The sequence below is a fragment of the Lissotriton vulgaris genome, chromosome 3_1 (genome assembly GCF_964263255.1).
Source record: "Lissotriton vulgaris chromosome 3_1, aLisVul1.2, whole genome shotgun sequence".
Lineage (NCBI taxonomy): Eukaryota > Metazoa > Chordata > Amphibia > Caudata > Salamandridae > Lissotriton > Lissotriton vulgaris.
The window spans coordinates 599974795-599988291 of record NC_141689.1 but is presented as its reverse complement, the minus strand read 5'-3'; the positions used below and the strand labels follow the sequence as shown (position 1 = coordinate 599988291).

Below are 13497 nucleotides of genomic sequence, written 5' to 3'. Positions count from 1 at the left end.
CAAACCCTTCCAGAGCTTCTGGGGGTCTGCTGGCACCACTGCAGCAGAAGCGCGGTTCGTCTTGGAGCCGCGAGCCTGCATGTGCTAGCGTGGCAACATACAGCGCTGCCCTCATATGTGTCTTGGCGTGATCCGTAATTGATCAGATGCATACATGAGCAGCACCTTCTCTCTATCAACATGGATGCCATGAGGGGTATGCAGGCTTGCCCTTTGGTACCACTGCCCAGTAGGCTCTTGCCTCAGGGGTCACAAAGTTAACACTGGGACAGATGCCGATGGGCCCTAAGAATCCTGTTCCCCTTCTGTACCTTTAGTTATTTGTCCTCCTCTTTGCACCATAGCAGAACATGGACTGGCTAAGCAGGCGACAAGAAATCATCCCTGTGATGTCATCAGCGGTGAAAGGGTGCTTGATTCAGGCCTGATACCCATGAAATGTGTAGAATGGACACTCATGGTCATCATCAATGACCTGCTGGTGTAAGATCCGGCTCGGTCTCGCGATGTTTCCACAAAGAAACATTCCTTCCCGTCTTGCGGTGCAATCAGCAGGCATTTTGAAGTTCACGCGCTGCTCCGTGCCGGCCAGTAATTGAGCGAAACTCGCTAATTTGCCACAGTGCAAAATTGGCAGCTGCGACCACTTCACTGCGGAAATCACCTTTAATGAGGGCAGCCAGGCCTGGACTTAATGCAAGGGGCCAGACGCCTTGCACACTGGCATGAATTCGGCAGCTTCAATCAAAGTTCCTTTCACACTGCATACATTTCTAACAGTCATCAGGCAAGGCAGCGTCGGCCTGGAGCCGAGCAAACCGCCTCAAATTGTCTACGTGTTGTTGTGACAGGGAGTCGTGCCATTCCTCCGGGCCTTTCTATGCTACCAATTTCATAAAATGCGGCGATCAAATTATGGACGCGGAATGTATTACCTGTGTACTGCTGACTCCTAGTGGCCACTGGGGGACATTTCTGGAGTAATATATCAAAGCGTGCTTTTGAAATTAGAACAGTCATTTAGAAAAAGTGTTTGCACGCTCGGGTTTGAGACCCAGGACACTTAAAAAACATTTAAAACATACAATGATTAAATAAACCACAAATGCGTAAAATAACTAAATATCATAACATCATAAGTGTACTCTGAAGAGTTTAGTCGCTAAATCATAGAAACACCCTTAGCATCCTTTAGGAAAAGGAATTAACCAATATGCTTTGATTTCACTGAGAATCGTCATACGAGCCTCCTTGTAAAACTCACCTTAGAATTTTAACAGTGATAGTCTGAGTGGCTTCACCTTTAAAGTCTCATTACAAATTCATATATCAAGAAATGCCCAACAGGTGAGCAGAGGGCTGCGAAGTACTATCTGCATTTAGGGTGCGAATATGGCCTTACCGAAACAATTTAATTTTATTCACAGAGAGAGATATAATTAGATATCTAATTCTGTAGCATTTGATGGCGTAATGCACAACAAAAACGTCAGCTGATTAAGAAAATCTATCTAGCCGTGTTTTTTTTCTTACAACCACCCCATCTATGGCCACTAAATAAGGAGCAGGGTCAGTACTCGTTTGAATACGAGCGGGCCTTTGCCTAGAATAGCATAGGCAGCAAAACATGATGGAATGGAGTGCAGCCCGACCAATTGCCGTAGCTCAGATTAATTCCATCCATCAGCCTGTGGTTTGTAGTAGGTGTTGCCCTAAGTGTGACGGGTATGGCCAGACGTGGGCACCCCGTGCTCACTGCTGCATAAGATTCAAGCTGCACCCTAGTGACAAACACGTATCTGAAACGGGTCAGGGGCAGTTTGTGTTCCCTTCTGGAGAGGTCTTACTTGGACTGTCCCTATAAGAATCAGCATCAATTCTGACTTGCGTAAGGTGGGCAGTCTATCCAGGTGGGCATACTGGGTAAAAAGGGATGGACTGGAATCGCCAGTGGCTGAGATTCATTCAAGCATTCCACCCTTCTGTTTGTTGTTCATTGCATTTAATGGATGCGGCACAAGAACTTTCTTTTAAAGCTTGTCCATCAAGGTAACCTTATAGCAGGTGGCCGAGACCGTAGGCTGAACTCTGTGCCTTCTCCGCATTACAATGATTCCTCCAGGATGCCACAGTGTTCCCTGTCCTGGCTGATGTTCATATCGTTTCTTAGCAACTATGCATTTTAGCGCTACTGTCAACCATATGCTGATGCCATAAAATCCATGTGCCCATCTCAGGTGACGTATATTTTTCTGAGCTCCTTCAACTCTATTTGCTTCCAGTGCTTAATTTGAGCTGGTGCTTGCAGGTGGGGCCCACTGGCAGTCCTATTTGGGGACTGGCACTTTTCTCTTCATCAGAGTTTGACCCAGAGCAAGAGAGAAAAGCACAAAAGGAGGAAGAGAAAGGTAGGAAAGACTGAGAAAGGAAAAATGGATGTAAAATAACCAGAAAAAGTGAGATAAAAGGGCAGGGAGTAACTGGCGGTGGACGAAAGAAGCATGATGTGGAATCAAGACTATGCAGCCTCAGTTTTAAGTTCAGTAGCATCTGCCGTGGGCATCTAAACACACGTTGTACCCCTGCACTCATTGTTTTATTAATGAAGCACTGGTCTATGTCAAACAAAAGTGGATGCAGAGCTCCTGGCTCCAATTGGATTCTCAAGAATTAGGGTTATTCTCTATGTCTCTATTTGTACACCCAGCATTCACTTCTGCCCCCGGCCCTCCTTATTTGGATAAGAGACTTCATATCGGTTTTTGACCTAAATTCAGCAATCTGGATGTTTATTAAAATCATACGATGCAACTGCCCTCAGTAATTAAATACAGCCCATTCCAGCTGTACCCACTACTCAGCCCTACTGTGGAACTCCAAGGAGTGCTGTGAGCTGCATTAGTTGTACCATGGCAAGTTGCAAGTGTCACAACCGACCACAGCCTGCTTAGATACTACCTGATCTTCACAGGCCACCGCCCACGTCACCGTCTCCAGGTGAATGTATGCAAGGGACCACCTCAGCCACACCGCAGTACAGGTCCCTTTACAGCCTGCGGGCAGCTTTACCGACGGAGATATGACCCCTCGCTCTCCGACCACCAGAAAAAGGTGGGGGCTTTTTTGATCTCATCAAAAGATCTCTGAAAGTGGTTGGCGATAGCCACCCACAAGGAACCTTGTAAAACACGTATGTGCAATCTTGACTCCCTTCACACACGCTCTTGTTCTCGATTGTTCATCATCACGGCGGCAATAAAAATCTCATCATTCGATCAATCGGATCTTCTGCAGAGGCTAATTGGTGCCAGTGATTAGTGACGGCCTCCCAGCCTGCTCACCTGCAGCTGACATGCTCATTATCCGCGCGCCCGCTGGTTGCAGACAGACTGTGTGTGCAGGCTCTGCCTTTTAGGTCACACGTTACACGATTTCTTTTCAGAGGTCTGAAAAAACGTCACTACCTTGCTTTTATCAGGAAGACGCAAGAATGGCTTTCTGACGACTCATCCTTCGAATACACGTCTGAAGCGTCTCTGAACAGAATTTCACCACCGTTAGATTGATCCATTTTCAGCTAGCTCCCGTCTCAGATGCGAAACGACGCTTACATTTTGGAACGGAATCCGCGTGGGCCGGGACTTCACTTGGTATAAATGTTTAAAGGTCTCTGTCCTGGTGGAATGGCTATGGGAGGCAGCTCACGTCTCTACGCGGTTCAAATAATGAATATGAATGCACATTAACCCTTTTCATGCCAGGAGATGCGCCCCTTCAACAGTCCAGGGAGAGGTGCAGCAGTCTGTGTTTTCCAAGGATGTGTGTGTGAGCAAGCTATACTGCGCCACGTGCCCTCTCTCAGCTGAGCGTGGCCTGGCATGCACGGCGCTGGGGTGGATGGAGCATTCCCTTAACGTCTCGTATTCCTTAAGGCCGCTTCGATGACCCCTCCTGCAGATGTCTGTTTTATTTATTAAGGTCCCTCGTTTGTTTTTCTAGAGTACAGTAACTCCTGGCACGCTAGCGTGTTGCGGTCAATTTTCATAAAACATGGAACCCCGAGTCGAATTTCTAACTAAAATCACTTGTTAACTTGGACTATGCATTTGGAATCGTGATATCTCTTTAACGAACCACGGCTGGTCTACCGAATTCAATGTCCTTCTCCACTGAACTCAAACAAAGCAAACAAAATACATACAGTAAGGAGTTATGATGTATCCAAGTAACGCTTCCCCGCTCTTCCCACTGTCCTCAGGGCCACGATGATGGCAGGATATATTGCAACATAGCCTCAATATCTGTGGATATAGGCACACTGAACCTTTTCTGTGCGTCAGACGTGTACAATGCCAAAGTGAGTTTACCATTCTAGCTACCTTGATAAAAGAATCACATGTCTACACATTCGATGGCGAAAATAACTACAACATACACATTTTCCAGCAGGTGGCGCAGTTGTACAAGGAATGAATTACAATTACTTTTAAAGCCATTGTGGCATTCTCATTTAGCTTTCTTGTTTTCTTAACTCTAATGCACATGCCGCTTTCCATAAACCCATAAAAAGCATCTCAGTTTTTGGAATTGCAGTATTTAATTTTAGCAGCTACTCCTTGAGCCTCGTGCTGAAACAGGCAGCAGGGTCTCATTAAAGCACATTTGATAGCCACAATTACATTAACGAATAATGAGCTCTATTAAAATTGGAACTCCAACTTTGCCCCCCCCCCCTTTTAACGAAGACAAATGAGATGTATCTCAACCAAAATCATAGAACTGCCACTACCCGAAACACGAAAACCTATAATTTACGTTTGAACAATGTAAATTAATCTCTGCATTCTTCTACGCAGGTAACACAAGTGCAGCAGGTACTATTTGACTCATATTGTAATGCATTGTTCCACGCAGGTACTCACATGTAACACAAGTGCAGCAGGTCCAACTTGTCACATATTGCAATGCATTATTTCACGCATTCACATGTACCACAAGTGCAGCAGGTCTTCGATGTCACATATTGCAATGCGTTGTTCCACGTAGGTACTCACATGTAACACAAGTGCAGCAGGTCTTCGATGTCACATATTGCAATGCGTTGTTCCACGTAGGTACTCACATGTACCACAAGTGCAGCAGGTCTTCGATGTCACATATTGCAATGCGTTGTTCCACGTAGGTACTCACATATAACACAAGTGCAGCAGGTCTTCAATGTCACAGATTACAATGCGTTGTTCCACGCAGGTACTCACATGTAACACAAGTGCAGCAGGTCTTCGATGTCACATATTGCAATGCGTTGTTCCACGTAGGTACTCACATGTAACACAAGTGCAGCAGGTCTTCGATGTCACATATTGCAATGCGTTGTTACACGCAGGTACTCACATGTAACACAAGTGCAGCAGGTCTTCGATGTCACATATTGCAATGCGTTGTTCCACGCAGGTACTCTCATGTAACACAAGTGCAGCAGGTCCTATTTGTCACATATTGCAACGCATTGTTCCACGCAGGTACTCACATGTAACACAAGTGCAGCAGGTCTTCGATGTCACATATTGCAATGCGTTGTTCCACGTAGGTACTCACATGTAACACAAGTGCAGCAGGTCTTCGATGTCACATATTGCAATGCGTTGTTACATGCAGGTACTCACATGTAACACAAGTGCAGCAGGTCTTCGATGTCACATATTGCAATGCGTTGTTCCACGCAGGTACTCTCATGTAACACAAGTTCAGCAGGTCCTATTTGTCACATATTGCAACGCATTGTTCCACGCAGGTACTCACATGTAACACAAGTGCAGCAGGTCTTCGATGTCACATATTGCAATGCGTTGTTCCACGTAGGTACTCACATGTAACACAAGTGCAGCAGGTCTTCGATGTCACATATTGCAATGCGTTGTTACACGCAGGTATCGCATGTAACACAAGTGCAGCAGGTCTTCAATGTCACATATTGCAATGCGTTGTTCCACGCAGGTACTCTCATGTAACACAAGTGCAGCAGGTCCTATTTGTCACATATTGTAATGCATTGTTCCACGCAGGTACTCACATGTAACACAAGTGCAGCAGGTCCTATTTGTCACATCGTGTAATGCATTGTTCCACGCAGGTACTCACATGTAACACAAGTGCAGCAGGTCCTATTTGTCACATATTGTAATGCATTGTTCCACACAGGTACTCACATGTAACACAAGTGCAGCAGGTCCTATTTGTCACCCATTGTAATGCATTGATTCTCGCAGGTACTCGCATGTAAAACATAAAGCCATCATTGTACTCCATCACCAACCCTTATGGGGTGATGGAGACAGCATGACAGTTTACTTACAGACTCGCGCCTCCACCTTTAGTTGGAAACAAAAAAAATCGATATTCCCAAAAATTACATTTTCACTATCTAGTAGTCACTACGTTGTAATGGAGTGGACAGAGCAAGCATTATTACTATTTTTGTTTTTAACAAAAGTTTTGGCCTGAATGGTAAATTCACTTTAAAGTGCAATTTATCTTTATTTCATTAAAAATAAAAATATACCCTGAGAAAATGGCAAAAATGAATCGTTCTGTGACAACAATTAGTGGATTTAACAATAAAAACAAACAATTTATATAAAAAAATAATTTCCTGACAAAGTTAATGGATTCGCTAAAAATGAAACTTAAAAAAAATAGATCTTTTTATTTAATAAAAGCGTATTGAGACATAAAACTGGAACTGACTACTGAAAAAAAGAAATCACTCACAATTTGCAGATTTGAACTCAGTGGAAAGTGTCCCATTGTTTGAAACTGTATGGACCAGTGATACTCGGAGTATGGCCCAGGGCCGCCTGCAGCCCTCCAGACCTTTCCATGCACCACCCCTGGTTAAGAGCCGCACTGGGTTGCTGTTTACTTGACTCAGCACTAACATTAAAAAGATGTTGAATAAACAGGGATGCCTATATTTAAAGGTTAATTGAAGTTAAAGAAAGAAAGTAACTAGGGGGTCCTGCATTACTTAACTTTAGGTTGGAACACCGTCATTTTCAATGAGATCTAACAGGAAAAGTGTAAAAATATGATAAGGTTTCTTCAAAAATCAAACAATGTGTATTTCATTAACACGTAGAACCATTTCAACTTAGTACATCAGATTATATCAGTACATTGAAAAGTATTTTTTTAAAGTGATAGTCTTCAAATATGAATTTATAAGCATTTATTCCCCCCTCCCACCGATAACAATGCCAATAGTGAACTAAGAGGCAAGCTAGTTGTTATGTGCACTCTATGGATTGCCTGGGTTCCTATTCTACACGAACAACATTATAGTTGATTAAAATCAAACATAGGAGAAGGTTTTGAACACCACACATTCTGAACTCATGTATTTTCAGTTCCTCTCATATGTTTGAATGAAGATATAGGAGGAAAAGTGGACTAAAACAATTTCCTAGGATCACACAATTTGGTAAAGTGGGGATGCTGGTACTAATCCCAAGTTTTCTGGTTTCACATTGTGCAATTAATTCACTAGATGTATGCTTCGCTTCCCCTTTAACAGAATTACTGCTACTCTCCTTCGCCCCACCCCTTGGACCTCCACCCTGCTGGCATCAATGCAGCCCTCGGTCACATCACAGACCAAACTTTGTGTCCCTGGGAAAATGTTTGCAAGTACCCATGGTATAGACTTTCCAATTTTCAGTGTTTGGGGTGTGTCAAAATGGGTTGTAGCAAACAAAGTATTTCAATACATTTCATCAACTTCAGATACAATTGGTTGCTTTATTTTCTTTGTTTCAGCTGAAGTTTCCAAAAGGAAAATAATTTATGTTTTCCCCTAATATAAAGCTAACTTAAAAAAACACACACAGACACACATATATACTTCACTTCATATCAGTACCAATGTGCAACATTTATTTCTGCCCCCCCCGCCCCCTAATAACAAGCCATGGAATCTAAACGCAAGCCGCTTTTAGGCCTTGTGGTGAAAACCATTGAGGTAGTCTCTGGTTGGTATATATTCTTCATCATCTCAACCAAAACCTTCAAAACGTTCTCAAAAAGAATTAAGCGATTTCTTCTAAGGGCCATGCACTATTAGTCCTGCAACAAAAATTTTAGTGAGGCTCAAGAATAGAAGACACCGGAATTTGCTCTGAAATCCAAGAATCCACTAGAAACCTTTTGGTTAAAATGATACTTGTAAGTATTATCAATTTTGAAGCCGCAATATCGACATCTTAAACTTTTACTCCTTTCCAATTTTCACCAAGTCAAATAGGTTTGAAAATAGTTTCAGAATAAGTTCAAATTAGTTGTTGTTTGGTTTGCCCATCATCATTCAAGAAAATCAGTATAAATCTGCATTACAATTCACAAAACGCTCTTAAAGGGAAAGTGCCTTAGTATAATTTTTAATAGTTGCTATTGCTATTTTATAGTTCAGACGTTCCTTCCAATCAGAAATTTTTACCTGCATAATTGCTGAAATTTGCTGCTCATATTTGGATGCCATATATTTTATACTATTTTTCCCAAAACCAAGAGTTTTCTGTGTGATGCATTAATTCTTTTGCTGCTACTGTCAGCTTTTTCGCAACCCAAAAAAATACTGGCTTGATTCATGTGACTCTAGTGCTTATTGTATCTAAGTTTTCACCAATATTTTTTTCTTACATATCTCTCATTGCTACACTTGAACTGTACAAGATCCAGTTCAAATTATATACACAAAGGTAGCTTCACTCTGACACTCCAGTATCTTTGATTTAATGTTTTGCAGTATTTTAAAGATGGGAGTTAGAGTGAAGAGGGGGGCGGGGTAGCTAGCACGTGACTTCACTTCTACAAGATTCACTTCAAATTCTATACATATAGGTTGCTTCCCACCGACACTGCACTTCCTTTGATGTAATTTTTTGTAGCACTATAAAGAGGAGAGTTAGGTGAAACAAGGGGGCGGGGCTAGCTAGCACGTGCCTTCAGTCCCTCACTTCCTGCTTCCTCCCGCCATTGCTTGCATCCTGCACATCTTTCACTCTGCGCTGCACTAATATCTGCTTGAATCTTTCCGCTGGGGGTTGAAGTGAGTGTATTTGAGTGTCTGGGGACCTCTTTGCATCCCCATTCTGTAACTGGGTCTCCTTTCCTCCTACAGAGTTTGCACTAGCACTCACTTATCTCAGAGTACAAATCTCTCCCTGCCTTCTACTCAAAGCCTCAACATCAAGTCAGAACCTGTTTCTCCTCCTAGAGACCGTACCAACACGCCCTCGGGCTACCACCACCACCACACGCGTCTTGAGGCGGGGAGATCGCCCGGTGACAGTCTGAGCAGCTGCAGCAGTTCCTACGACGGAAGCGACCGAGAGGATCACCGGAACGATTTCCATTCCCCAATTGGACTCCTCCGACCTTCGCCGGACGAACGGGAAAGTCCCACAGTCAAGCGCATGCGGCTCTCCGAAGGATGGGCGACATGATGGAATGGTTGCATATGCGTTTTTTCTTGCAGTGTGTGTGTGCTATACATTTACGGGGGAGTGGGAGGTGGGAAGGGTAGATATGCATTATATATGTGCCGTGTGTGAAAAAAAGTCAGGTACTCTGTTTTTGTAAAAGTACTTTCAAATGGCCTCAGTGCATCAGTAAAAGGTTAAGCAGAGAAGTATGAGACAGCAAGTTTAGCACTTGAGTTGTACAAAAGAACACGTGTACAAAATAGATTGTAAGACTAACTTGTATTCACTGTTGTGCTCCCTTGCAAAATGTATGTTACAATATAGTGTCATGTTGCAGGTTCAACGTTATTTACATGTAAATAGACTAAAGGAAAAGTTCGCCAGAAATGGCAATTAATTACCGAGAGAGAAAGCAGCTGTTATGCAACATATAGAAAATGTACAGATGTTTTGTCAGACCCAGAGGTGGTGGAGACGACTGAAATCTGGAGGGGGCCACCCAACGTATGCGACACGCGCACAGACAGCGCGGTGCACCTAGGCAAAATGGAGCCCCGTGGAGAGCATGAAAGCCGTTTCAAAGGGCGCCATGTTTACCCATGTAAAAAGGTGTGCTCAGGAGCGCGTGCGAGCTGGCATATTTAAGTTTAAACTCTGGGTCTGCCACACATATAAAATAGAAGTATAAAAAATATGTACATTGCATTTTGCTTATTTTCATATAAAAGAAAAGTAAAACAAAATTTCGCAAAGCATTTGTGGCTTTTTGTAGATGACCTAAGCCAGAATGTGTTTTTTCTTGATAGCTTCGCTGATATTTTACACAGTCCTGAAGAAAACAAGTGAAAAATTGGCTTTTTTTGTACAGAAAGCACAACCCTAAAGCCATGAAGAACTCCATGCTTTGCTAACCAAGATATAGTTTTTTCTCTTCGTTGAAGTTTTGTTTTTTGAAATGTGTATTTCTAATTATATAAAGTAATATTAAGAACCTTTTTAAAAAAAATCTGTGAAATTAACATGCTTGTGTATAGCTTTCTAATATATATATATTAATTATGGTAATAGCAGAAGGTTTTGTTATCTTAATAGTTGGGAAGGGGTGTACGCTTGTGCAGTTGCACAGTGGAGTCATTTTATTTAGTTCTGCATCCGGTTTGCAGATTCAAAGTCAACTATGTCACAAAAGAAGAAACGGATAACCTGTCAGGTTAGGCATAGTCATTCAGTAATAACCAAAACCATGTTGAATTAGCCAGGATTTTGCATTCAGGTTGGGAACTGATGTCCATTGTATATATTAATGAGATCCTAGCAACATTGTTTCGTGCATTGTAGCAAATGATCAAGCTAATCTACATACCGCAACACACCCTCTTTGTTCAAAACCACTTTCCTTGGTGTAGCAATGCGGCTGTACTCATGTACCCAGTTTAAGAATGGTGGAATTTAGCTCTGTCTAAAATATGCAAATGTATCCCGTACCGTAGTTCATCTTTTCTGTACACATGGGTTTTTATCAGTATTGATAGCACTAACTTGCCAAGGCAAGGTCTTTCTAGGGAACTATGAAGAATAGCCATAATAGCAAAGGAGCACCTTGAAGCTTGCCTCCGCGGCACATGTAATGTAGGGTGGGGCGTCGCTCTGTAGAATTCAGTCGCAAGTATATTGTAAGTTAAGTAGGGAAGCAGGGTAGGGTATGAGTGCTCCCTTGGCCGTGTGTAGCAAACCTGGCAGTGTTTCTCCGCTAGCACAGGAAGAATAGAATCGCATAATGGTGGACGCCGTCCGGCCCTCTAGTTTGCACTGATCAGTTCTACTGTCACGATGGCAATATAGCGAGAATTATAATGTATTTGTAAACCGATTTAATAAACATAAAAAGCACAACTTGATTGTGAAGGATCACTTTCTGTAAATGTTAACTTTCTACTTTGATCTTATGTAACTTGCCATGTATTGTATTTGTAAAGCTGATTTGGGCTTCTGTGAGCCCTTGATATTTAAGAGTTGGGGGCAGAGCCCTGCTTCGTAGAAGAGCCATGCTGCTTCAAAAATTAGGCATCATTCATGACTGAACACAATCGGTGGCATTTTATATACACCCTCATTGTTTCTATCTATGCGCATAGACAAATCTTCGACATTTTTACCGAGCAGCATATTTTCAGAAAAGGGACTTCACCAGTGTAAAACAAGTTTTGGATACTGTATGCTCTAAGCTCTGCCTTTTGTGTTCAATTTTTGTCCTTAGCATACTTCTTTTAGGGTGTATGCACTGTAGGCACAAAACTCTGCTTTGCATTTCTCTTGACATTTTCATATATAAAACCTCTTTGTGATCAACATTGAATTTCCTGGAATTTTCACAACAATGTAGAATAAGCTAAACCCACAAGAAATAGTCTATACAGAGGCTCCTGTCTACCTTACTCTCCTATTCCCTCTATAGGGGATACCATGATGCAATACTTTGCCTATTGTTTACCACCCAGGTTGGAAAAATCTGTTTTGCTTGCTTTCCTTTCTTTTTTTCTTCTAAAAAGCCACTTCTAAAACAAAAAAAGGCTCTTGCCTGAATGTGGAGTACTTAATTGATATTTGTTTTTGCCATAGGTTGTGATGTCATCGCTTACATTTTGCTAATATCCTGCCACGGCTCACAAAGGACTCATAGGATGTTACCTGTTGCTCTGCTTTAGACTCTAGACTCAATGGATAAAATGCTTTTGTTGATATATTTTACCAAAGACATGGAGCAATCCAAGTGTTGAGCCACCTCTTTTCTGCATATAGATCCATATTCAGAAACTGTGGCCAAAGGGCATTTGTCTTATTTTGCCATACTTCTCTCACACCGATTAAAGGCACTCAATTTCATTCAGTAGGCAATTGAACATCAGTGTGAACCTAGTTGTCCAACTGTGCTTCACACGAAGTAGCCAGAGCTGAACCTGATTAAAGTGAGCTCCTCACCTGGATTGCTTCAGCTGGTTTGCTGTATCCTTTCATTTTTGTTGGTATTTGTTTCCATAAAACAAAACAAAATCAATTCAGTAGACTGTAAATGGGAACATGCAAGCATTTGAAACAGAGACTCACCGCGGCATAAGCTGGACTTTGTCGCCGCTAGATGACAAGATGTTGTAACTAAGTTAAACCACATCTGTATATCTCAAGGGACTTACTTCAGCTGTCTGTAGTGAACAACAAACATGGACAATTTCAAAGTTTCTCCTGCTGAAAATAAGGTATAATTTGTATTTTGCAGACAAATCAGTAAAGTTACTGGCTTTCTTAGTGATAACGTGTGTCTGGATCATTTATTTATATATACTGATGGTTTGTTGTTTAAGTGACCATAAGAACTCAATTTGTAAAAGATATATTGAATTCTTATATTGCTCGCCTATGCCTTTTTTGTATGCAGTGTCTAATATGTGGTAATGTGTTTGGCACTGATAGTCTTTCGTCAACCTCAGCTTTCAATGTTTTCATGAAATATTTGATGTTTCACTCCACAGGGAGGCATGGTCTTCAATTAACAGCAGCCAGGCGTAACATCCACCCTTGCTGCCCCTTGTCTCAGGAGTCCTACAGACTGTGAGAGAAAGAGACTGACAAAGGGTCCTCTCTGTTTCTTTTCTGTAATCCCAGTCCTTTACCATTCCCTAACTCCTCAGCATAGAATATGAGGCTGATGAAAATTTAAGGTATCGATGAAGAGTTAACCCTTTGATAGCATAGGCGATCCAGGGGTTTGAGATGACACTTTCACACCCCAGGTATTTTGGTGAATCAACACATGTGCATGTGTGACTTTTGAATACACTACTTCATGTATATTTGTATAATACCACAAAAAGATGATGGACGAAATGCTGAACATTGTCAAATATTCACCCACATTACAGAGATCTGGACCTAAATACATCGTTTTTTTGCTCACAATGCCGTTCCAGTTTGGACCCAGCCATATGAAATTTAGTCTTGGCCCTGCTCCCCATTGAAAGTG

General features: G+C 42.1%; 1 protein-coding gene across 22 annotated transcripts in view; it reads left to right on the top strand.

Annotated features, from left to right (window-relative positions):
- The window catches only part of MEF2C (myocyte enhancer factor 2C), a 514750-nt gene extending 501961 nt beyond the window's left edge, over positions 1–12789 (top strand). For 17 of the 22 annotated variants that reach the window (XM_086960881.1, XM_086960887.1, XM_086960888.1 and 14 more), the window contains one exon: positions 9176–12789. In XM_086960881.1, the coding sequence (XP_086817007.1) occupies positions 9176–9500 (325 nt within the window). In that variant the 3' untranslated portion in view covers positions 9501–12789. The remainder of the gene's footprint in view (positions 1–9175) is intronic. The other 5 variants (XM_086960896.1, XM_086960891.1, XM_086960892.1 and 2 more) reach the window with 1 other exon arrangement.
- Positions 12790–13497: the final 708 nt, after the last annotated feature.